This window comes from Aulostomus chinensis, chromosome 17 (assembly GCF_037954235.1).
Source record: "Aulostomus chinensis isolate RoL2024-O1b breed Wild chromosome 17, RoL_Achi_v1.0, whole genome shotgun sequence".
NCBI classification, from domain to species: domain Eukaryota; kingdom Metazoa; phylum Chordata; class Actinopteri; order Syngnathiformes; family Aulostomidae; genus Aulostomus; species Aulostomus chinensis.
The window spans coordinates 22,135,722-22,158,869 of NC_141336.1; the positions used below are offsets into that span (position 1 = coordinate 22,135,722).

The 23,148-nt window shown below is 43.7% G+C and overlaps 1 protein-coding gene across 5 annotated transcripts in view; it reads left to right on the plus strand.

Annotated features, from left to right (window-relative positions):
• Positions 1 to 23,148, plus strand: part of dlgap2a (discs, large (Drosophila) homolog-associated protein 2a) — a 162,384-nt gene that overhangs the window by 7,545 nt on the left and 131,691 nt on the right. For 3 of the 5 annotated variants that reach the window (XM_086181612.1, XM_086181606.1, XM_086181608.1), the window contains exons 2-3: positions 2,053 to 2,107; positions 2,503 to 2,550. In XM_086181612.1, coding sequence (XP_086037738.1) covers positions 2,053 to 2,107; positions 2,503 to 2,550 — 103 coding nt within the window. Of the gene's footprint in view, positions 1 to 1,765; positions 1,903 to 2,052; positions 2,108 to 2,502; positions 2,551 to 23,148 lie in introns of all 5 variants that reach the window. The other 2 variants (XM_086181605.1, XM_086181607.1) reach the window with 1 other exon arrangement.

A 23,148-nucleotide genomic window follows, 5' to 3' on the forward strand; every position in this document is an offset into this window, starting at 1 on the left:
ATTTCTTGTCTCCAGTCCTTTTAATGTGTAAATGAGAGGCGAGTGACAGCTCTGTGTGTGTGTGTGTGTGTGTGTGTGTGTGTGTGTGTGTGTGTGTCTGAGACGCTGAAGAGTCCCTGACAGTTCTTTCCCACACTCCTCCAGTACTCGTCTCTGCCAGCATGAATTAGGGCTGTACATCATGCAGCTGTTTGAGTCATTACAAACCGACTGCAGTGTTGCTCATCCGTTTGTGGCTCCTGCTCAGACCCGAGCCACTTGTTTAAGGACAGATATTTATAGCAGAAGTGACTTAAAGTCGTTCATGATTGAATTTTTTTTACTAAAAATATCCATCCATCCATTTTCTACCTCTTATCCTGTTAAGGGGGGGGGGGGGGGTGGAGCCTATCCCAGCAGCCTTCAGGCGAGAGGCAGGGTTCACCCTGGACAGGTCACCAGTCCATGGCAGGGCCAACACATAGAGACAGACAACCATTGGCTCTCCCAGCCACACCTACGGTCAATTTAGAGTCTGGATTAACCTGGTCCCCTCTTGATGTCTTTGGACTGTGGAGGAAGCTGGAGTACCAGAGAGAACCCAGCAGGAACAGGGAGAACATGGAGACTCACACAGAGAGACCCCGTGCTCCAGCTGGGACTCGAACCCTGAACCTTCTTGCTGTGAGGCGACAGTGCTGACCACTGCACCACCGTGCCGCCCCTAAAAAATATCCATAAAAATGAACAGTCTGGCAACAAAGTAAAGATGACTTCCCGCCCGGTTACACACCTGCTCCTTCTGACACTTGTTTTTCCCCGCCTGACATGCCATACCTCTTACTTTTGATACCACTGGTAACTTAGCAAGTGAGACGAGACGCCAACTGTGTGATCCTCCTGAATAAATGGACCATTGAATATCCAGAAGCCAGCCATCAGCTTTCATTTCTCCTTTTTGTCTGTCTCTCTCTCTCTCTCTCTCTGTCTCTTTTCAAGAGCTACTGTAATATATGCTCCTCTATTTAATTAAAAAGGACACTTATCTGATCCGTCTAGTTCTTCCCCACTGCTGGAATAAAGAAAAACTGAAGTTACCAGGAGAAAATGTGAAGAAATATTAATGCTATCGGAGGGAAAATCCTGTATTGGGAGAGTTATCCTCACAACAATGAGTGTGTGAGTGAGAGGAAAGGACAAAGAGGTATTGATAGCACCTGTGAGCTTCTTCTGCATCCTCATCTTTGGAGCCCGGCTCTCTTTCAAGTAGAAATTTAGCATATTTATGCTTTGTTACCTCTTAACATTCATATGCAGCGTCTCAGCAGTACTGTGGGGGAATTAAGACAGCCGAGGATACTTTATTCAGCTGTTCAACTAACAGAGGGTTTTGGGGTTTTTTTTTGTATTAAAGGAATGATTTTTTTTTTAAGAAGTATGTTTTGATTTTGTCAGCTAAAGATACAAAAAAAAAAAAAAAAAGACATATTGATTTACTTTGTAGAGAACTCCAAATAGTGCAGATTGCATTATGGGTTAGAGAGGTCCCCTCAGGCTTATGAGGAGTTCTACAATTGTCAGTTTTATTTGTGGTTACAACTTCCTGGCTTTGCAAAGACGGTGATGGAGGCGCCAAAGTTGTTCCGGCGGTAGGTTGAGTGGTCCCACCCTTTACCCCACCTCCAAGGAGCAGTATTCTATCGCCGTGATGCTTCATCCAAATGGACTGATGCTGTATCATATTTATTCTTCACACGTCATTTAACTTACCCTTGACTGTATGCAGATGGAAGCGAGATGCTGTATGAAATGAACCTTCCTCATATCCACACTGGGACCGCCATTTATTGCTCCACTGCTCAGATCACTGCGCCGAAGACAGGTCCCAGATAAATATAGGAGCAGTTCTTTTTGATGCAAATGGTGAGAGAAATGGGTGTCTGTTGCTACTCTGTAATTGTGGGTCACAGCATGGCTCAGTGCTTTCCCTCTGAGCCCCACCTTGTTTATCTGCTCTGCACGGCTGCCATATCAACATCTCCCTTTCTCCTCTTCTTCATCCTTTCTCCCCAGGTGTTGCCAGGCATACTGCAGAAGCATTGCTGCATCTTCCCAGACAGGAACACAGGTAAGGACCAAACAGATGGCCCCTCTCCATGAAACACACTAGTCACAATGCTTGCGATGGCAGGAGTGTATGTGTAATGAGGGGGTGGCGATGATGGAGAGAGGAGGAATTTGTTTGTCCTCCTGCTTTTGTGTGTCTCTTCTTCACATCTGTGAGGCCACGACTCCTCTGCTGACTAGAACACATTTCTGGTACCCAAACACACCCATTCCTTACTATTTGGTCGCCGACTTACACCGATTGTTACACAAAAATATGTCTTTGGGTCATAGTGGGTTTCTCTGTGTGGCTTTAACTCTCTCCATTTTCATTTGTGAGGGAGGAAACAATTTTTTTTTTTTTGCAGGCAGTTGTGGGAATTTGTGATGGTGACGAGCTTCTTCACATCATTGCAGGTGTGAAGAGGTTGCTGATGAAATTGAAGAGCAGGGAGATATACTCAGGTACCTGGCTGCAGTCCTCACAATAATTCTACCTCTCTGTTCGCTTACTTTTTCGGTGGGTCAACATCTCTGACCTCCCGACTGCAATGAGATCGCATGCACATCGGCTCCATCCATCCCACTAACCAAAGCTCACTAATGCTGCTAAAGCTGCAACAAATTTTTGGCCGTGGATGGATTTACTCATTTGTGAAACATTTTGTCATCTAGGTAATAATAACTCCCCTCTGTCATGCAACTTGTAAGAGCCGCACGGATTTCTACCCGAACTCTACGCAGCAACCCAGCTGATGCAGATTTGGAAACTTGATGTGAGTGTCAGGTGTTGGAGCTTGGAACTGAAGAGTTGAAATATTGACTGTGGCGTATCCTGCAGCGTGAAATTAATGTTTGATGGGGCATACAGAAGAGATTATCTCCACTTAAGCCGATAAGGGACTTGACAAACCTGTAAATCAGCAGTTTGAGTGTTTATTTAAACACCTTGTAAGCTGGATCTAGGTCAAATGTTAATCCAATCTGGCAGTCGAAAGTTGCCTTTTTTCTCCCCGGGACTGACATTATTTATTAGTAATCAAGAAGAACAGTAATCAATCTTTGGCTATGATACACATTTGCTGTAAAAGATTAAATATGTGCACTGTTGTCAGGATTGAGTGCTTTTAAGCACGTGTGATTTTAAAAGAGAAGTTTTCACATTATCTTAAAAAGAGCAGGGAGCTCAGAGACAGAGTGAGACGTGGAGGCACAGATTTCTCAATGCACCCATATGATGCTTTCATTCCAGAAAAGCAGCTTTGGACAGCGATGAGGTGGTTCTAGTTATTTAAAAACACGTGATAGTTGAATATGTACAAGCAGAAGTGACTACTCCGTATCTCTGAAGTCCATGTATGGATGAACACACGTGCAGCTTTATTACATCTCTGGTCTCTAAAAATAATATCCTGCCTCAGAGAAAGCTTCGTTATTCATCCGTAGTTCAGCAACAAAAACGCAGGCGGTTTGTGGACGTCCTTAAACATGATGGATGAAATTAAATGCAGCAAGTATTTAACCAATCAGAGAGATTCTGTTGGGGGGAAAAAAAAACAAAACAAAACACCTCCATAGTTCCTAGAACTTGGAAGCACCACCTGCAGTTGTGGGTCTTTTTGGGGGTTGAATTAATCTCTCCAGACCTAAATTAAGACCCTGGTTCCTGTGGTTGAAACAAAGATGGTTTCTCCTAGGGTTATGAGCTTCCACATCACCCTATAACATGAAAAAAACATTGTCACACTGGCACAAAGTTAATCGAATATCGATTTCTATCAGATTCCAACGGATTTGGGGTTTGACTCCACTTCAGGTTGGACAGTTTGCAGTTTCAAATTTAGGGACGTTTCACTCAGGAATTTCTTTTCACACTGAGTAATGCACTTCACCAATCTTCCCCATATTCCTCCTGTGCCCTCTTGGAAGATCAGCCAATGGCTAAAACAGATCCAAAAAAAAGAAAAATCAAATCTTCCCCAAGGAGCACATACTGCACCACGCAGCTTTCTTTAAAAAATAAACTGCTGAAGCTGAACTGTGTTTAATTTATTCCAGCACAGTGTGGTTTGCCTTTTGAATGTTTTAGCAGTGTCCTAATCATCTACTCCACATATTCCTCTTCTGGCAATAAATCCCCTATAAGCTAACAAGAAACTACTCTTAGTACCCAAGTTCACACCGCTACGACTTTGGAATATTGGGTTTGATAGAGTGAGGCTGATTGGCTGTACTCTGTCTGCTGACGGGAGAGAAGTAAACCAGGTGAACTCATCAAATCCAGTCAGATTTAACTGGTGATTCTATATAGTTCTGATGTCCCAGTCTGGTCTTTTAGCTCAAAATAACTGCCTGGAGGTGTTAACCAACATGGCTGCCGAGATATGGAACCTGCTTGGAGAGGAGTTGGATGGCGTTCTTAGGAAGTGGATGGCCTGTCTCTCAAACGCTCAGCAGTGGCGTGAAAATAGAAACGTCTGATTTGATCCAACCGGCATCATCAACAGTTCTGAGCTTTTGCTGAGTAATTTCAGCAGCTCACATCAGCACAGTTGGTAACAACCTCAAAGACCCAAGTACTATCTAAAACCTTGGCATCCTGTTTCCATGGCAACACCCCATGTATAAGTAGATGCAAAGACTGCATTGTGTCCTTTTTTTTTTAATAAGCAATGCTTCTCTCTCTAATGATTGGATGACGCAGAGCTCCTGTATTAGCGTTCAATAAAGAGTGCCATAAATTAACAGTGAATGAGGATGTTGATCGGTGGGTACAGGAGTGTTGAGTCAGGCCCGGAGCCTGCGAGGAGAGACATGAGTTGAAAAATTTAGTAGAGAGCTGGAGGAAGGGGAGGGGTGGAGGAAGAGAGCTGGAATACAGTATCTGAAAAATGATGAAGAGCAAGTAAAATTAGAGGAGACTTTGAATGCAATGGCCTCAAAAAGATTGGTATCTCCAGCTGGTGAATGTGATTAGACTGTACTGTGTGTGTGTGTGTGTGTGCGCGCACGCGTGCTTTACTGTATTCATTCAAGTGAGGAGCGCCCTCTCCTGGGCAGTTTCCTAGCCTGCAACGTCTCCATCTCCTTCATTGGATTCTGGCTTCCATTTCTCATATTCAAAAGCTCGTGCATGGAAACTGAAGGGATGAGGCTTATCATAATCTTACACTCGTTCTCTTATCAGTGTGTCCGTCCCTCCACTTCTAGTGTAGCCTGTAAGCGGGACCCTTTGTGCTGATGAGCACTCAGTATTTCTATGCCCCAAATTCTGAATATTCCTATTTATAGACATTAATTAGCCAGTGAATATTTCACCATTCTCCTGCCGTTCATGTCCATGCCGAATTTCTGGCACCTTATTATCTGTTCCTGTCCTCAAATCACAGCCGCTCTCCTGCTCCAGTGTTGTTGTTTTTTGGAAACAAAAACAACAACAACAACGACAACGACAACAAATAAAACGGAACTAATTCACTGGCTCATCGTATCTGAAACCAGGAAGATGTGACAGTGAATAGGTGCTCATCTTCTACGAATGATCACCTGACAGCAAGTAGACTTTACGGTTTCATTTGCAGTGTCCCACATTGCTCATGCCACTGTAATACCATTAGTGTAAAGAGACATGCTGACTGTTGCATTCTGGGAAAGCTTTCTCTCATATACAGTACTGTGTAGTGTTTAACTCTTCTACTTTGCATTCGTAGCCTCTTATTGTCATTGATTTTTTCCCTCCCCTGAGTCTTTCAATCCACCCAGAATATCACCGCACAGCCATATTTTCCATTACCCATTTCCTCCTTTTCTGATTTCCCATGTTGCACTCCGTGTGCAGGTTGGCATTACTAAATTTTGTTGTTTTCCTTGCATGGTTTATCACATTTGGGATGTTGATGCAGACTAATTGTTTGCCAGCATGTACTTTACATTTTTTAATACATAATAAATTACTTTTATGCAACACTTCTAATCTAATGGGAGAAAAGAATTTTAATTCTAGTTTAAAGGAACACCAACTTTTTGGGAAATACAGTTGTTTACCATCATTTCAAAGCCAGACAAGCAGGTAGATCTGCCTCTCTCCTCTATGCACATTAAAGCACTCCAGACCCCCACCAGGTGGCTGAGTGCCAGTTAGGTGAGCAGCAATGAAAGCCAGCAATGAGGCAGAAGAGGAAGCTTTCTCACATATTTCTCACATATTTTTCTCCGAAATTCCTGCATAAATAGACCTAGGGTTGTGCTCAACATCCACTGTGGAAAAATCTACCCCCTGTCCCCTCTTGCTCCCTCAGTTCCCAAAGCCTGAACTTCCTCCTCCAGTTCCCCATTCCAGTTCAAATAGATGAGGTTCAGCATCTTGGTTTGTCCAGAAGAACTCCCCCTCGTTCTCTCTCACAAAATTGGTAGCAGCCACTCTTCTAGGCCTCAACAAAATTTTGTTTTGTTGACCGAAGTTCTGATGGGGCTTTGGAGACGCTGGGTCAAATCACTGCATCTGGCCGGGAAAATAGATCTGACTGTGAAATAACAACGCTTCATGAATTTCAACATTTTTTCCAGAACAAATTTTAAGCACAATTTCACTTCAGTTGTTGCAAGCCAAGACTGTTTTGGAAAAAAGTGTATATTCTTGAAGTTTAGTGTTGCCAGAACTGCGAGTGTTCACCGGAGTTAAGCTAACCAGCAGTCAGTTGTCTGTTGGGGGTCTGGAGCTTGTCGATGCATGCAGAGTGGAGAGAAGGCACTCTCTGCTTGTCCGGCTCTGAAAATGATGGACATACACTGAATGCTTGTTGTGTTGATTAGTGTGTTACATAGCGGTGTTGTCTCTGATTGGCCCCCACCAGCCCACCCCATAGCTCATAGTTGCCCAGGCTTAAACTTAAGTCTGACGCCCTGATGTCGCCTAGACGGCACTCACCGGTGAGACACCGGCTCTTATAGAAAATGAATGACTTCCATTCACTTTGATGTCCTTGGCGTCCCTGAGTGAACATGCAGTTAGAGAGGAGGAAATATTACCTCAAAACAAAGACATTTGTTGATGCTGATCATAACAAAATACAGCCCCATTACACTCCTCCTTTCAGAGGCGTCGTTATGTGTTAGGGAACTTTAAACCTAATTTTAAGTGCACTCTCACTGCTGCCGGTGTCTGCTCTCTAAAAAGTTCCCTTGTCCATAGACAGCTACAGTCCCATGACTACACCAGTCTAATGGCTCTTCTGTTCCTTTACTTAGTCTTTGTTCAGAGTCTCTGGCATCCATTTTAATGCTACACATGTCCTGCCTGAGTCGCTCCGTCCTGCTGTGAATCTCACCGACAGAGTGAATCAGCAGCCGCTCTATTAGCTGGCGTAATTAACAGGCGAGCTTTTGCTTTCCTTCTCATTGTTTCCGGCCTGCTTCTGTGAATACACACAGACACGTTTTGCTTCGGACACACAACTTTTATCTACGCACAGTCAGTCGGGGTGCGCGCATGCACAATGTGTCCTCCAGCACACTCAATATCAGAATGTAGCAAAGCAAGTCAACCAGTGAGGCCTTCTTGCCAGCTCTGTTTGCACTTCACACCTGTTCACTAAAAAAGAGCCCCCCACCCACCCACCCCCGACAGAGAGGCCATTATACTGATGCAAGGAAATGTGACGTGTGAACGGCAAAAAATAAAGAATGCATGACGGTCAAAGACAGAGACATGAGAGAAAACGTGAGGAAAGACTGAATAAAGGGAGTGTGTGTGTGTGTGTGTGTGTGTGTGTGTGTGTGTGTGTGTGTGTTTTGGCAGCCTTCAGGAGCTCTGCTCATGTCTTCTCAACTGCTGTCGTTGATAATGAGTCCTCCACTATCTCCCCTCCTCAGCCTTCCTACTTTCTACTGTTAGTCTGCACCCTTGCCTCCCCCCCCCCCCCCCCCGCGCCGCCTCCAGCACTGCCGAGGCACTGAACTGTTACAAGAGTGTGTAGCTCTGAAGCAGCCCACTGCCTCCAGGCCTCTGCCTCGCTGCAACTGAACTGCCGCAGCACCAAATTGATTGTAAACAAATATGACATAGGAGCATAATGGATTGGAGGAGCAACTCTGTTTTTACATCTCTCATATGATAGCAGTGATCTCTAAAATAGGGCGTTCTGGTCAGGCAGCGGCGGAGCTAAACATTCTTGATACAGTGCCTGTGGACTTTTTGAGAACATTGAATTTAAGTTGATAGACGAGGAGGACACCGATGGTGATCCCAGACATAATGACATATTGTTGCAGCTGCAGGTGTCATTCAGCGGTGTTGCCTGCACCTGTATGTGCTTGCCAGTGTTATGTACTTGGGACTCCTGTCATTGAACTCCATAGCGCCTGACTGGAGGACGGCTAGTCTCGGTGGACTGTCTGTCTAAGCTTGTCCCTGAAATGATGAGCGAGCTGGGAGTGTAGCTTTGATTTACCGCTGAGTCACTGTGTTCCAAGCTGCTCATTAATGGATGAATGGCAGTCGCAGGAAGTGAAAGAAATGGGAGGTGGTCCCGGTCGTTGTTGCTGTGTTGACAAATCGTTAATTCTATTTAATTTGTTGTCTCTCTGTACTCTCCTCATATCATTATCAGCACACGTACATGCACACGCAGTTGCAGACCATCAGTTCAGTGTATAGAACTCAATCAAAAGCAGATGTAGATGCTCTGTTTTGTTCACATGTTGAGGGGCTATGGACTCCATCCAGAAATATTGCTTCAGTTGTGCAGGAAGCAGGCAGGAATGTACAGGACTGGAAGGAAGCACATTCCTGCCTGCTTCCTGCACAAACTTACCTCACAGCAATTGTGAGGTTTAAATGATTGAATGTAAAACCAACATTGATACTTTATGATCAGTAGGCATAGTTCACAAACTGAAATTGACAGTATTTTAGCCTTCACAGGCATTAGCAATGTATTTGCTTGTTCCTGCACTTCAGTGCTTTGCTCATCATTTTGCATGCTCACATAGTGCTATTTCTCATAGAGAATGATGGGTCATAACCCCTAGTTTTGTTATTGTGATCAGCTGTGATGGGAGCACTGCAGGTGTCTGTCATATATTCATGGTGCAGCTCAGCATGGCAGCGTAGGCCAACGTAGCGCCTCAGTCTCCTGAAACCGTCGCTTCCTGTGTTTGCTCAAAAAAAGGTTCTTTAATTTGGATTCTTTGGTCAAGGTTCTTTCTTCTCTAAATGTTGAGAAGCTCCTGGAAGCCTTTGTCCCAATGACGCATGAACAACAGAAGCCTTGTCTTTTGTAGATTTAGATTTAACAGACTTCAGGGGTACGTGGCCTGCTGTAGGTTAGACATGAAAACAACAAGAATCACACCCAGTGGAGCGCCACTCTTTGTTTGGAGATGCTGTGATGCATGGCTACAATCCATGCATGATAGCATCTATTTTGAAGGTAAGACTTGAACCAACTCAGGAAGATGATAGAGATCAACCCATAAATGCACGGTGGTAAACAGTGTGAGATTGTTTCATTGATCTTACGGCTGCTACAATGGACACATTAATGGAAACAGCACCTTTGTCTTCATTTGAGCGTATACATGTGGCTTTAAATGTTCTTTACAGATGTGGCGTAAGTTGTGTAAATTTATCTCATTAATGAGGAAATAAAGACAAAAGCTTTACGCAGGCAAGTGCAAGTTGCCTCTGTACAGAGCCATGGTAAAAGAGAGAAGTGATCGTCAAGACTCAGATGAAGTTGGTGTGTGTGTGTGTGTGTGTGTGTGTGTGTGTGTAAGGCAAAAGGGAGAAATGGCAAACTGTGTGTCATGCTGTCATGCTCTGATCGTCTCAAGTGTCAGACCTGTAGTGAAACTCAACGCGTGCTTTGTTTCACACTTTGTGCTGCGAGCGTCATCCAAATTGTACCCATCATAGCTGTCAGAAACAGTTTTTGTAGACATAAAGAAGTTGGGGTCCGTTTTTAAGTAAGAAATTACCTAAAAGTCATCGGTCCTGGGCATTTATGTGGCTTATCAACCTCAGTAAACAAAGGAAATTGAAGTGGATGGTTGGATGTTTTTGTGTGTGTGGTTTTTACATCTCAAATTATAAATCTGGGTAAGTTTGGGTTTTCTCTCGGTGCAACTCATTTCTGCAGATGAGCAGTTTAGATATTCATGACTGTGGAGGGTTGTCCATCCATCCATTTTCTACTGATTATCCTGTTAAGGGTTGCGGGGGGGGGGGGGGGGGGGGCTGTCGCCTATCCCAGCAGCCTTTGGGCGAGAGGCGGGGTTCACCCTGGACAGGTCACCAGTCCATCAGAGGGCCAACACATAGAGACAGACAACCATTCACACTCACAGCCACACCTACGGTCAATTTAGAGTCTGGATTAACCTGGTCCCCTCTTGATGTCTTTGGACTGTGGAGGAAGCCGGAGTACCAGAGAGAACCCACACAGGAACAGGGAGAACATGCAGACTCACACAGAGAGACCCCGTGCTCCAGCTGGGACTCGAACCCTGAACCTTCTTGCTGGGAGGCGACAGTGCTGACCACTGCAGCACCGAGCTTCCCAGAATGTGTTTCCTTAGATGCCATTTATTTTTAAAAAAATTTTTAAGCAGTGAGTGCATATCCAATTCCGCAGGGCTAGAACACAAGTAATACACATTATTTTCCAGCACACAGATTTCCAACTGCAGACAAAGACCAATCAGTTTAGTTTGACAATATAAAGCAGCCTAGTTTAGCCTGAGATGGAGCGCTGTCACGACAGTAAACCTGCACTGTTCGTCTGTCTCTTCTGTTGCCCACTTACAATAGATGTTGTAGCCAATGTTGTGAACATGATCCTCACAAAGCAGCAGCTTCACTCAAATGACACTCATTCATTCAGGTGTCATTATTAGCACAGAGGTGAGGCTATGCTAAATAGATAGCTGCCGCCCGTCTGGATCGCTCTGACAGCTGACTGGGTTTGCAGCGGAGCTCCACCTTTGTCTGACGTACCTTTTCTCTCTCCCTCACGCTGCTCTTTTGATTTGTCACTTCCACACATTTATCCTTTGTTGTTTTTCTCTGCAGATGTACGCATCAACAAACACAATCAGACACGCTCATTGCCATCACTATAAAATACATGCATAAAAAGAGCCTTGTGGAGGCCAATCCCCATGTTCACATCTGTTACGGCTGTCAGATGTGTAGGCACTCAGCGAGAGATAATAACTCACACCTGAAAGAAATATTTTCTCTGCCTGTCAGACACAATGGTTATCTTAGAAATATTTACCGTAGTTCAAGTGTGTGTGTGTGGGTGTGTCTGTGCGTGCGGTGTTCCTGTGACGAATCACAGTCATCACGTCTGGTAACAAAAGCAGTTTGTTTTCATAAGAAGTGACATCATCTGTGAAGCCAACGACTGGCTCTCCAGAGAAGCTGTAGTCGTGATTTGATTAGCCAGGAGAACAGTCGCAACAAATCAAGGAGGAGAGTCAAATACCATCAACCTGCTTTGTTATGACTCCAGTTCTCATACGTTCTGGAGAGAACAGGGTAACACACGGGCATTTCTGAACACCTGTGAGTCAAAGCCTCTTTTTTTATCAGCAACCATTTTTGCTCAGTTTTGATCCAACGGTTTTATATTTCTCCATGTAACAGTTACCTGGTCTTACCCGGTAATGGGAGACCTCTGCTGAATAAAAACCCTCCACGCTGGAAATGTATTCCTGGACATCCATCAGCACGCACTTTGGTCAATTTTGGATTGAATTTCACAGCTCCATCAATGACCGGAGCTGAAATAATCGTGGATGCATTAGCCCGCGTAGCAGCTTCAGTCAAACAATGTCCCCTAACCACCTGAAATTAAAGAACAGGCTAAAATAACAGAGACAAAGAGCAGCTTCTCTCCTCCGTCTCCTCGCCCCCTTCAGACTACCCTTCTGCACTCACTTCCTCCCTCTCCTCGCCTCCTCATCTCCTCTCTCCTTTCTTCAGGTGATTCAACTCTCAGCTGATTTCACCCTCAGCCCAAGTTTTTAATTTTTCGCTCAGACTGAATTTTCAGCCATGTTCAGCCTTGCTGCGGCAGTCTGACTGAAAATGACACACGTTTTCGTCTGCGTAGTTACAGTCACTGAAACTTTATTTAAGGACTTTCATGCGTCATTTCAGCTCCCTTTAGCCTGTTCTATTTTTTTTATTATTATTCTGCTTTCCACATATTTCAAGTTAATGAAGCTTTTAATTTTCTTTTCATTCCAGCTGTTTTTTTTTTTTACCCTCAAGCAGTGATTCTTTGGATCTTGTAGAATTTAACGCTGCCAAAGATTTGTTGATTCGCAGTGAATGACAGGATCTCGGCGCTTCGGCGGGTGTACCTGGGAGCGCGAAAGCTGCAAGTCCTTTTTCTTTTTTTTTTGTTGCAGAATTGAACACCTGTTTTCCATAGTTTAACACCAAGGAAAAAGAGGAGAAGGATGTCTGTGTGTAAAAGCAGAATTATCCTTCAAAGCCAACTGAAGTCGACTTTCCGTGTTCGTTTGATGTTCCGTAATCTCACCTGAAATCAAGAGATTAAAGCACGTTGACTCAGAGGTAAACTAAATCGAAATGTTCTAAAAAAAACAATTGGAGGTGAGGAGCATTGAGATAATCGGTGACAAGCAGGCATTTAACGGGTTTCGTAGATCCTGTGATATTATTTATTCCTTTTTCAGGCAAATCAAAGGGCGCGCACTGTTTATTGAGGATATTACATGTACGATATTATTATTCTCTCTGATGTTCACAGGACCAAAGCTGGTATTAAGAGTCGGCCACCTCATGTCAGAATAAGGATTTAGCACCTTCATTACGGCGCCCGCGAGGATAAAGAGATGAGCGATACCAGTTAGTTTGAAGCTCGCGGTCCTTCAGGGGCCATTTTGAACTTGATCAAACTGAAATTTCACGAGGTAGCAAATCATCCAGGGAACTTTCTTGATGGTTTATGGTGCACTGGGAAGAATTATTAGGAGAATGTGACAGAGTAGAACCCCCCCCCCCCCACCACCACCACCACCACCATCCGGCCCCCTTTCTAATCTCACCGCTTCTCATAAGTGGCTGAACAAAGCAGGAAGCACACAGAAAGGGTTTTGATATCATGACAAGGGTAGTGATAGTCATGCAGTGGTGGAAGATGTTTGTTTGTTTGTTCTTCTTGATGTGCATAATTCAGTACCAGAATAATATCGAGGATCAGGAGAAGATGCTGATCCTCTTTAAAGACATGTGGGTGGAAGGCTGTATGTATTATAAATGAGGAGCTGCTGGAATATGGGGTAGAGCACCAACTAAGTTTTAAAACGCTGTGTTTTGAAATAATCAAATTATAATTTTTTAGTTTTCATGTCCAAAGTTTTGTTTGCATTAAATCACTTATTAATAAAGATCTCAGAAAAGGTTTGAAGAGATGGACTCAAGAGGAAACGCCTTTATTGTCACTGGACATCTGTAAAGAAATGTCTAAAATCAAGTGTAAGTACAAGCAACACTAAACATGGGTGCATTGATTGTATAATCTGTTTGGAGCAACATCCAACCATCCATCCATCCATCCGTTTTCTATACCACTTATCCGTGAAGGTCGCGGGGGGCTTTATCCTAACCCAGCTGATACTGAGCGAGGCGTGGGGTTCACCCTGGATGGGTCGCCAGTCCGTCGCAGGGCCATTGGAGCAAAATCCTGTTGATTAAACATTTTGCTTTTAAGAGCTGGATGGTGAATTGAATGTTGCTGTTGACAAAGCCAGAAATGAATTTTGGAGAGTGGGAAAAAAACCCAACAAATTAGGGTAAGTAAAGCAGTTCTTCGTCAAATGAAAAAGGAGAGTTTGTTTGAAACATTTTCTTCCTCTAACACATTTGTTCACACAAAAAAGCTCATTGAAAACATTTGAAAAGCTGCAGATTTCAAAGCTGTCATTTGGCTGAAAAGGATCTGTGAGAAGTATTTTGTGTCCCGGCAATAGTCAAGTAGGCCACAGAACAGTCTGAGAAAGTTGATAAATGATCAATCATACAGTTTGTTTTGTTAAAAATTAAATGTCATTCTTTCCCAAAAGTCTATTTTTACCCCTTTTGGATTTTCCTTGAAAAACAAGCATGAAAACCAGTCACAAATATGGGATTTGATTATGAAAAATGTCAAAGTAGGCCGGCAGACAAAAAAACCCACAGCAAGTAAGCAAGTGTGACCCCCCCCCCCCAAAAAAAACCCAGTTAGAAACAAACTAAACTATCACTTTTGAACAGTTTTCACAATTTATGTTGTTGGGCTAACAGGGTGGCACAGTGGTCAGCAGTGTCGCCTCCCACAGTCCAAAGACATCAAGAGGGGACCAGGTTAATCCAGACTCTAAATTGACTGTAGGCGTGGCTGTGAGAGCCAATGGTTGTCTGTCTCTATGTGTTGGCCCTGTGATGGACTGGTGACCTGTCCAGGGTGAACCCCGCCTCTCTCCTGAAAGCTGCTGGGATCGGCTCCACCCCCCGTGACCCCTAACAGGATAAACAGTAGAAAATGGATGGATGTTGAGCTCACGTTAGCAGATGTGTTTTCTCGAGATTGGATCTATTTACAGCAGGTGTGTTTGTCCTGGGTCCCACTTTCCCCCATGCACTTAGCTTTTTCTAATGCAACGGCAAAACAGAGGCAGTGGTGGTGAACTGTATCAAAGCTTTCAATGAGAACCTCGTCATGCAGGATGATACAGCTGGTGCGGGCCAGCGTGGCAGTGGAAGTGCCGCTGGTGTTGCCTCTGGCTCTGTAGGGCGACCAGACAGACACAGGTGGGAAGCTGGATAATGGTGTGTGTGTGTGTGTGTGTGTGTGTCTCTTGGTTGCCCTACCACCGTTCATGCATGTTTGAGGGAGACAAAAGGGTTGCTAGGTCCTCCTCCACATGCAATGGATGAAGCATGCTGGTAGTCTGCAGGACGCCACAGACTGGAGAAGGGAGTGAAGTCATGACCAGGACAGCCTGGCGAGGCAATCGGCAGGGGTATAATTGAAAAGACAAACAGGGGGGAAGGCAAAACAACAAAGATCAGATTAAAGAAAGCAGCGTCTCTCAATGCTTGACTGTTTCTAAAGTTGCACATTTAACTCAATGAAGCCTCGAACATTGCAGCGTGTGTGAGGAGGAACTTTCTTCAATTCTGCCCTTCAACCAGATGAACACAGCACAGTCTGTTTACCTTGCTAGAAATGTCCAGCTATCCTGTTACAAATCATCCCAACATGAACACAGCAGCAAATATGGTTCTTCCTGGCCAGGCAGACGAGGAGCTTGTGAAAGCAGCACTTCTCCTAAAGCAATAAAGAGCAGACAGTCATGAAGACAGATGGAGGTTATCTCGCTCATCTCGTGTGTCCGAAGGTACAGGCCCAGATAAGACCCTGCTGGGGTCCCCACGGACGGACACACACACACACACACAGCAGTATTGCTGTTTCACCATCACACACCTGCCTCAGCAGAACGTGATCTGAAAGATCCATTAGTGTTGATCCTCAGATTTTTTTTGTCTGCTGCTGCTGCACGCCACCATAGCTGAACAGTAACGCAGGGCTGAACGTTTAGGAACACTGATGAAGCGTCAGTTTGTACCAGAGCTGTGGGGTGACACCTCGAAGAAGCAAAGGCGCTCAAACTTTCATGTTAAGGTTGGTGGTTCTCGTTGACAGATCCAACATAGACGATCAGTTTCTGTCCGACTCTTAGGGATGGATCGGTTGTCACCGTAACCAAAAGCTTGTTTGCATTTATCGCAACATTTCTGCAGCCCTCCACTCAAGAGTCTTTGTCCTCATCTGTCCCGGTATCGGCACCACCAACCCATATGTGCACGACCTCGTTGAGTTCGCAGTTCAACTCAAGCCTGTTGTCATCGCGCGGCAACATCTTATCTCCCCCTGCGTCTACGTCTGGGAGCTTCCGTAATCCTAGTCTCCGAGAGGCTTTAAAACCTGCTGCTGTTACATGGCTGCGCAGCCTCGTCTCACTTCAAGCACGAGTCACAACAATTAATAATTAATCTTCTTATATAGCTTGTGTCTTTATGTATCTACTGGAGCTGTCTCACACCACAGTGCATTTTTAGCTTTGATGGTGCTTCAAAGTCTTTGGGATGGTAGCGGAATACACAAGTGTGTGTGTTAAATATTGAAGCTTGTCTCAAGGTGTTGCCCAGTTCCAGTGTTGAAAAGGAATTCTATCCAACTCTTTTACTATTCTGACTGCAGCTGATAGCTTCCACGCAGCTCTGGAGGAGGCCATCAGTTTGTGCAACTGTCTCTTTCTGCTTCAGAAACCATAAAACGTGTTTCTTCTCTCGGTTTTTGGTCTTGAAAGAGACAACTTTTCCTGTACGTCTGGGTCAGGATGTCTGAGATTTACATTCAGTCACGCTGTAGTTGATGTGTTTCACCGGTGCGTACTGTTTCACTACATTTGTCCCTGCAAAAACTACATCTACTGCACTCAGGCGGTCCACTGTCACACTGATTAGAGATGAATTTCTGAGTGAGACCATAAGATGGTGCTATGGGATCTTTGCTGTAGGAAAAAAAAAAGTACAATAGTGGTGGCTAAAGCCCATCATCAGTTATGCTGACTAATGCAGCGAGCTTGGCATGTTATTTGTGCGTCTGATGAAGCTCAGTCATTTGTTGCAGATGAAACATGGGAAGTGCAGCTTTTCCTCACCCGTTCCTCAATATTCAGACATACCACTCAGCATTCACTTATTGCACTCTTTAAGTGAGCTTATCTGGAGTCTGCACGAATGAGAGGCTGAAGCTGTGGCTGCAGTGAACAGGTCCTTGTAATAGATTTACTATCTTACGGCAGGGAGCAGTGGGAGGGGGAGGGGGTGGGCTGTGCGATGGGACATGGGCTTATTGAGCAGACCTTTGAAGCATTCAATCTGTGTGCCATCACAACGCATCAGCTGGCTGCCTCGGCCTCGCTACCAGCCGTGCACGCAGACGAGTGTTTGGAGAGGTTTTAGCGGCCTGCCCAAACACTGCAAGGTCAACCCCCGCAGAGTGGCGGGCTGAATTGAAACAGCTCGTTTGAATGATTAAGCCGAGGTGGGTGGGGTCAGGAGGCTTATTTATGCCTTATTTTGTATGTGATTGTGTCTATTATAAGTTTACCGGCTCAACTTTGGAAATCCATTTTTCACCGTCCTCTTTCACCGAGGTGCATGCAGCTCAGTACTTTATACTGTAGTGGTCAGTGCTCCTTCTTAATATTCACTGTCCTATTCATAATTCATTGTGTTGTGACCACACATTGGAATTTTCAATCCCGGCCACTTGCAAAATTGTGGCAGTTAATCATGGCGGGGCACCCATTATTAGTGTCAAGCGTGCCAAGCAGCATATATCCCTGAAGCTCCATTTAAATACTTTAATTTTTAATCATCTGTCTTACATTTAAGCTTAAGCAGGGGATTTCCTGGTGTTCACTGAACAGTATAGAGGTCAGCAGCACAAGAGCTCCTCTAGGCCAGGTAGTTAAAGATTAAGGTTGCAAAATGACAAGAATATTTAGAATTGGAGCCTTTCATAGGGAATTAACAGGGATATATGCCTATTAACATGAATTAAGGGGAGGCTTCTGGAGTGATTTATTTATCTTGAACTATGCAGACCAAAAAACAGAGCATTTTGTGTTGTGCGTGGCAGATTTGACTTCTTTTTTTTTTTTACACATTTTTAAAATGACATTTTTGACTCTTTGTGTGAGTCAAACTTTAACTGATTCTCAGTTGAACAACAAAAACCATTTTGCACCTGTTAGTTAACTGCGACGTAATCAGTAAGTGCATCTTACCTGACCGGCGGTAATCTTTGGGGTCAAATACAGTTGCGTGACCTAAAAAAAAAAAAAACACTGAATTGTGCCAGACGCTAATGCTAATTGCAGTATGAAAGACTGTGCAGTGTGTGGTTGTATTCAGTTAGTATAAATTACCCTCAGTTATATTCCTGTTACTTACTATTAACAAGTTAATTCCAGGGTCCTGAAAATCATCATGAATGAATGATCATGAATGTGGCAATTTCCAGGCCTGGAAAACATTTTTGAAAATGATAAAACCTAGAAAAGTCATGGACATTTGTTTGTAAAGATGTAAATGGACCCTATAACTCCCATGAATTCCCATATAATTCTGTTAATTCCCACAGGGAGTTTCCAACTCTTTCGCATAAAATAATGAAGATATTCAAATTCCCCCTCTGAATTTCCCAGAGAGGAGAAATTACCAGGCAGCTTCTGGTCCTTTGCAACCCCAATACAGATGCACCTCATCGCAGCCGCTGCGTCAGATTTCTCTCCTTAGATCTACCTGAAAGGTCTATTTTGTTTTCTCTCTGCAACGCGGATGTTTTCTGATCCAATCCCCCACCAGCTCATCTTTCCATACCAATCAATTCTTGTGTGTCTGCCCCCCCATGTGTAAGAATTTGAGAAATTGCTGATGTGTGGCGTGTTATTCTAGGATGAATAGTTTTCACACACACATACACACACACATCATCTCTAGCCAGGTTTTGTAATGGAACAAGCCTCCATGCAGGGGGAACATGAAGATGCTGGAGACTGTAGCTGCCATTCATCCATGCTGGCCACAGGCCCAGAGAGGGAGAGGGAGAGAGAGGAGGGTAGGTGGGGGACGAGGGATGAAAAGTGCTGGCTTGGCTGTGTGGGTTTTTTTGGGAGAGAAAAGAAGTGTCTACCTAGCTACTGTAGATCCATTTCCACTGGGAGAAATGAGGGGAAAAAAATAAATAAATAAAACAACCAAAAAAAAACAACAGGGGCTTTTTCACAGCGTGATACACCTCGGTAATGTGCCAGCACTTCCAAATCATTGCTTTTTTCCGCACCACTTCTGCTCCTCATCTTATCTACCACTTTCTCTCCCTCACTCACATGAATTCTCTTATCCTGAGTGATTTACACCGACTGACACTCGACTCTTCCCATTTAGATCCTTCTGCTGTGTTTTGACATACACTCTAAAAGGTTCTTGGTGCGAACACATCTGAACTGAATCCCAGGTTTTGTCACACTTTGACAATGTTTTGTTAGATTCATCCATAATGCACTGTGAGGCCTCCAAATACATTTTGTTCTGCATTTCTGTTTTATGTTTTATGCCAACATCTTTCCTCATGGGGGAGCTATGATGTCTTTCTTCTTCTAAACTGTATGGGAATAAAACAGTGTTTCACTGGTGGAGTGCAGCTGCTTTATTTGAACCTTGCGGCCTGCCCCCCAGCACACACACACTCTGAATCTCACATTTTACGTTTGACCCATGCAGGAAAATCTTAATTGCAGGGGAGTGATCTTTTGACCTCCTGTCTTTTTTTCTTTTCCTTTCTAACAGTGCCAGCAGTGTGTGGCAGATAGAGGGCCCCCACTATCACAGCCGGCCAAAATATGAAATTGAAGGATTATAGTAAGTCCTAGCAGAGTGGGTGTCCTCTCCACCGCTTTGCATTCCTTCTGACTTTGGCTAAGCTGAGAGAAATGTTTCTCTGTCACAAAAGAAAAGGAAAATAATGGTGTCAAGAGTTTCTGTGATTACAAACCCACATTTGTTTACTACCGCATATTCAAGTTTAAATTTCTCACTCGAGGTTTTACCTCGAAGCAGTACTTCATCCAAAAGGTGTATTTTGTCTTTCAATCGCTCACAAACATTCTCTCCTGCGTCGTTTCTACGTGGCTCCAGAGTCCAGAAAGAGCCAGACACATACATTTAGCTTGAAGCTAATGGCGACCCATTGCCAGCTGCAAACAGCAGCAGCGCTGTCCAGAAACATGTGTTTACACACTCCCCAGAGCATCGTCCAGTATAATCCAGGTCTTCCTCCTCTATTCCGCCCTGTTCTTAGTAATCCACTCATACTTTTGTTTGAGCTGAAAACAAACCATAACCCTTATGATACTCCACTCTTTTGGAAACTCAAGTGTGTTGAAGTCCACATGGCAGGTATAGAGAGGATGGTGTGATTGGCACGGTCGGGATTTAGAGTGAATCCTCCTCAATTTACAGGAAGTCATAAGGAGTTAATAAATGCTTATTCAATAAGGTTGCTAACCAAACAGAAACATCCTTTTACCTGAATCAAAGTGACAGTCTTTTTTGCTGATGGAGTGATGGTACGCTTTGACAGTTGCCAGGATAACATCAAACTGATGTCGACTCCATTTTCCCCAGCTGCGCGTTCTGCTCGTGCTCGGCGTCACTGTTGTTGCTATTCTCACTGTGAACTGCCCTCAATCCTTTTCCTTAAAGATGACAAGCCAGACGAAAACGCTCTTTTATGTCCTAATATTGTAGGAGTCATGATGTCTGGTTTGTGTGTTGCCATTTGGGCTGTGAGATGAACAGGCGGATCGGCACAAGAGCATCGGAGGGGGGTGAGGCAGCCAGAGAGAGAGAGCGAGAGAGGGAGTTTACAGGGAAGAGGAGGAGAAGGAAAGACAGATTGTGTGGAGGAAGGCAGGCTCCTCGGTCACAGCCCAGCGTGTTGGACAGTAGCTAGGTGAACAGCCTGAGAGTTCTGTGACGCTCCGGTCAGCTCTAGTGCAGTCGTGTTGTATTAAAACACTTTTTTTTTTTTTTTTTAGAACTCTGCTTCTAAGTGTTGTATAAAGATATATCTCCTTAGTTGGGTTATCAGTACACACAGGATTGTAATAAATGATCAAAATTCTGAAATGTAACCAATACCAATAAGCAATCTAAAAAAAAAAAAGGCTGAAAAATAAGGAAAAATATATAAAATTGCAGCCTATAAAACTAATATATGAAAAAATTAATCCGTTTTTTATATTATGACCCAGGTAGTACAAAGTTTAAAAAAAGTGGGAAATAAAACAGAAGAATGTCAAAGAATGAAGCTTGGTTAGCTTGCAGCGGTAGCAGTCCATCGGGCCCAAGCAAGCCGGGGCCGGAGTTCCAGCAACATCGGCCATAGTTGAGAAAAAGAGTGGACCAGCGCGTCAGTTAGCAGCTAACAGTTAGCAGCTAACAGTTAGCTGCAGCAAACACTCGTGGGCATCAGCCACAGTGGCTCTGAATCGGTGGGGGTGGAGGGAAAGAGGAGCTTTGCTTTCCTCTTCATCACAACGCCGATGCTTGCAGAGCGAATAACCAGCGGGGAAACTTTGATGACAGCTATTAATTCTTATGAAGCCCTGCATTATTAATAAAACTCTAATCACAGGGCTTCCCTTGTTCCCAACGTGGACTTTTTCCAAAACTGAGTCTTGGGTAATAGATTAGAAGGCTGAAAGTATGATGATAGGATCATGGTTTTATGTTTTCTAACACCTGAGTCACATTTGGCTCATAAAATGTCTTTTTTATTTGTTGTTATCTGTAGTTTGAATAGCCCGTCTTATATTTCAGTGTTGCTTCATTATTTAACTGAATGGTTTATTTTGAAGACAGCGCTTTCAGCCATTTTGACTTTATTGATATTAGTATTAATGAAGATAATGTACACGTAGAAGCTGAGTTGACACAAACCCAGATTGCTATCGAAAAATAGATATATCGTGATTCTGTTCTCCTCTTTTCTCCGGAGAGGAGACTGTCGATACAGTGAGTAGACAATAATAGGTTTTCAGATATGGATGCAGCTGACTGACGTTGGAGGGTTCTAGTGCCTGTTGCCCCACTGAACCTGCTGAGATGTGCAGAAATAAAAAAAACAGAGGGGGAAAAAAAAGAAAACGAGAAACCATTGAGATCTCGCAACAACAGATTTTCATCATGGTTTAATAGTTCTCACATGCAGGAGCCATAAACACCACATACCTAATTAGCTCATTTCCATATAAATCACAGTGGCATTATTCTTGTCATTGGAAAAGAACAACAGAGAGAAACCACAATGGTACTCAGTGTGAAATTGGTTGGAGAAGTTGAGAGGAGGAGGAGGGGAGCCTTTTTGTTTGGCAGTCTCTGCGACGTTACCACAAACAAATTAAAACATCAAATATCAACCGAATTATAACTATTCAACTAATTAAGATTTTTGTATCCTGCACAAATAAAAAAAAAACAAACAAAGTTTGACATCAATTGTAGCAACAACAACAACAACAAAAAAAAGAAGCGCGTCAATGTGCACAATTCAAATGTCTGAGCGCCTCATTCCTCCACGATAGAGGAGCGCGTCACATCTCTTTTTCCTTTTTCTCCTCTCCTCTCACGGGCAAGTTTGTGCAAGCGCTCTCATTATGCACATCCATTATGTGCATCACTGACTTACCACACATGTACGTCAATCAATCATCAAAATTACAGGGATGCTTCAATTTAAAAAAAGTTATTTTGGCCTTTCAGCACTCAAAAATAGGTTTACAGGGTCATTCTCTCCTGTGTCAATTATTGACTCCAGAATGCAGAAAGAGGCAGCCATGTATATTTAGCTTGAAGCTAACGGTGACTGATGGCCGTCAGCAGCTGCACAAGCAACTGCAAAACCACCTGCAAACTCTCCAGCTCATTGTTTGGTATAATCAACCTCTTCTTTATGCAGCTGCATGTTCATTAATCCCCTAATCATTTGATTTGCTTGTTTGTTTTAACCTGTTTGAAAAAAATGAAATGAATGAAATTTGCGCTAAAAATGAAACTATCAACCTTCCTGTTTGGTTCACATTGAAGTTGAACCAGCTTGTCACACTCTGTGTTATTTCTGAGCATGCAGCTGGATTAAGAAGACAAAGATTAATGAACGAAACTGGCATTGTCGGGCAGTTTTCCTGTTGTTTTGTTGCTGCTGTTAGCCATGGGTTGCCATGAACCACAAGCTAAGCATACATGGCTGGCTCTTTCTGCACTCTGGAATCAAGTAAGTGGTGCAGAGGGAGAGAAAAAAAAAAAACATCTTTGTGCTTCAAAATAGAGTTTTTGGGGGAAGTTTTGCTTTAACATTATTGAGCCCCCTGCTGCATACATTACCAAATACAAAAAAACTTTTTTTT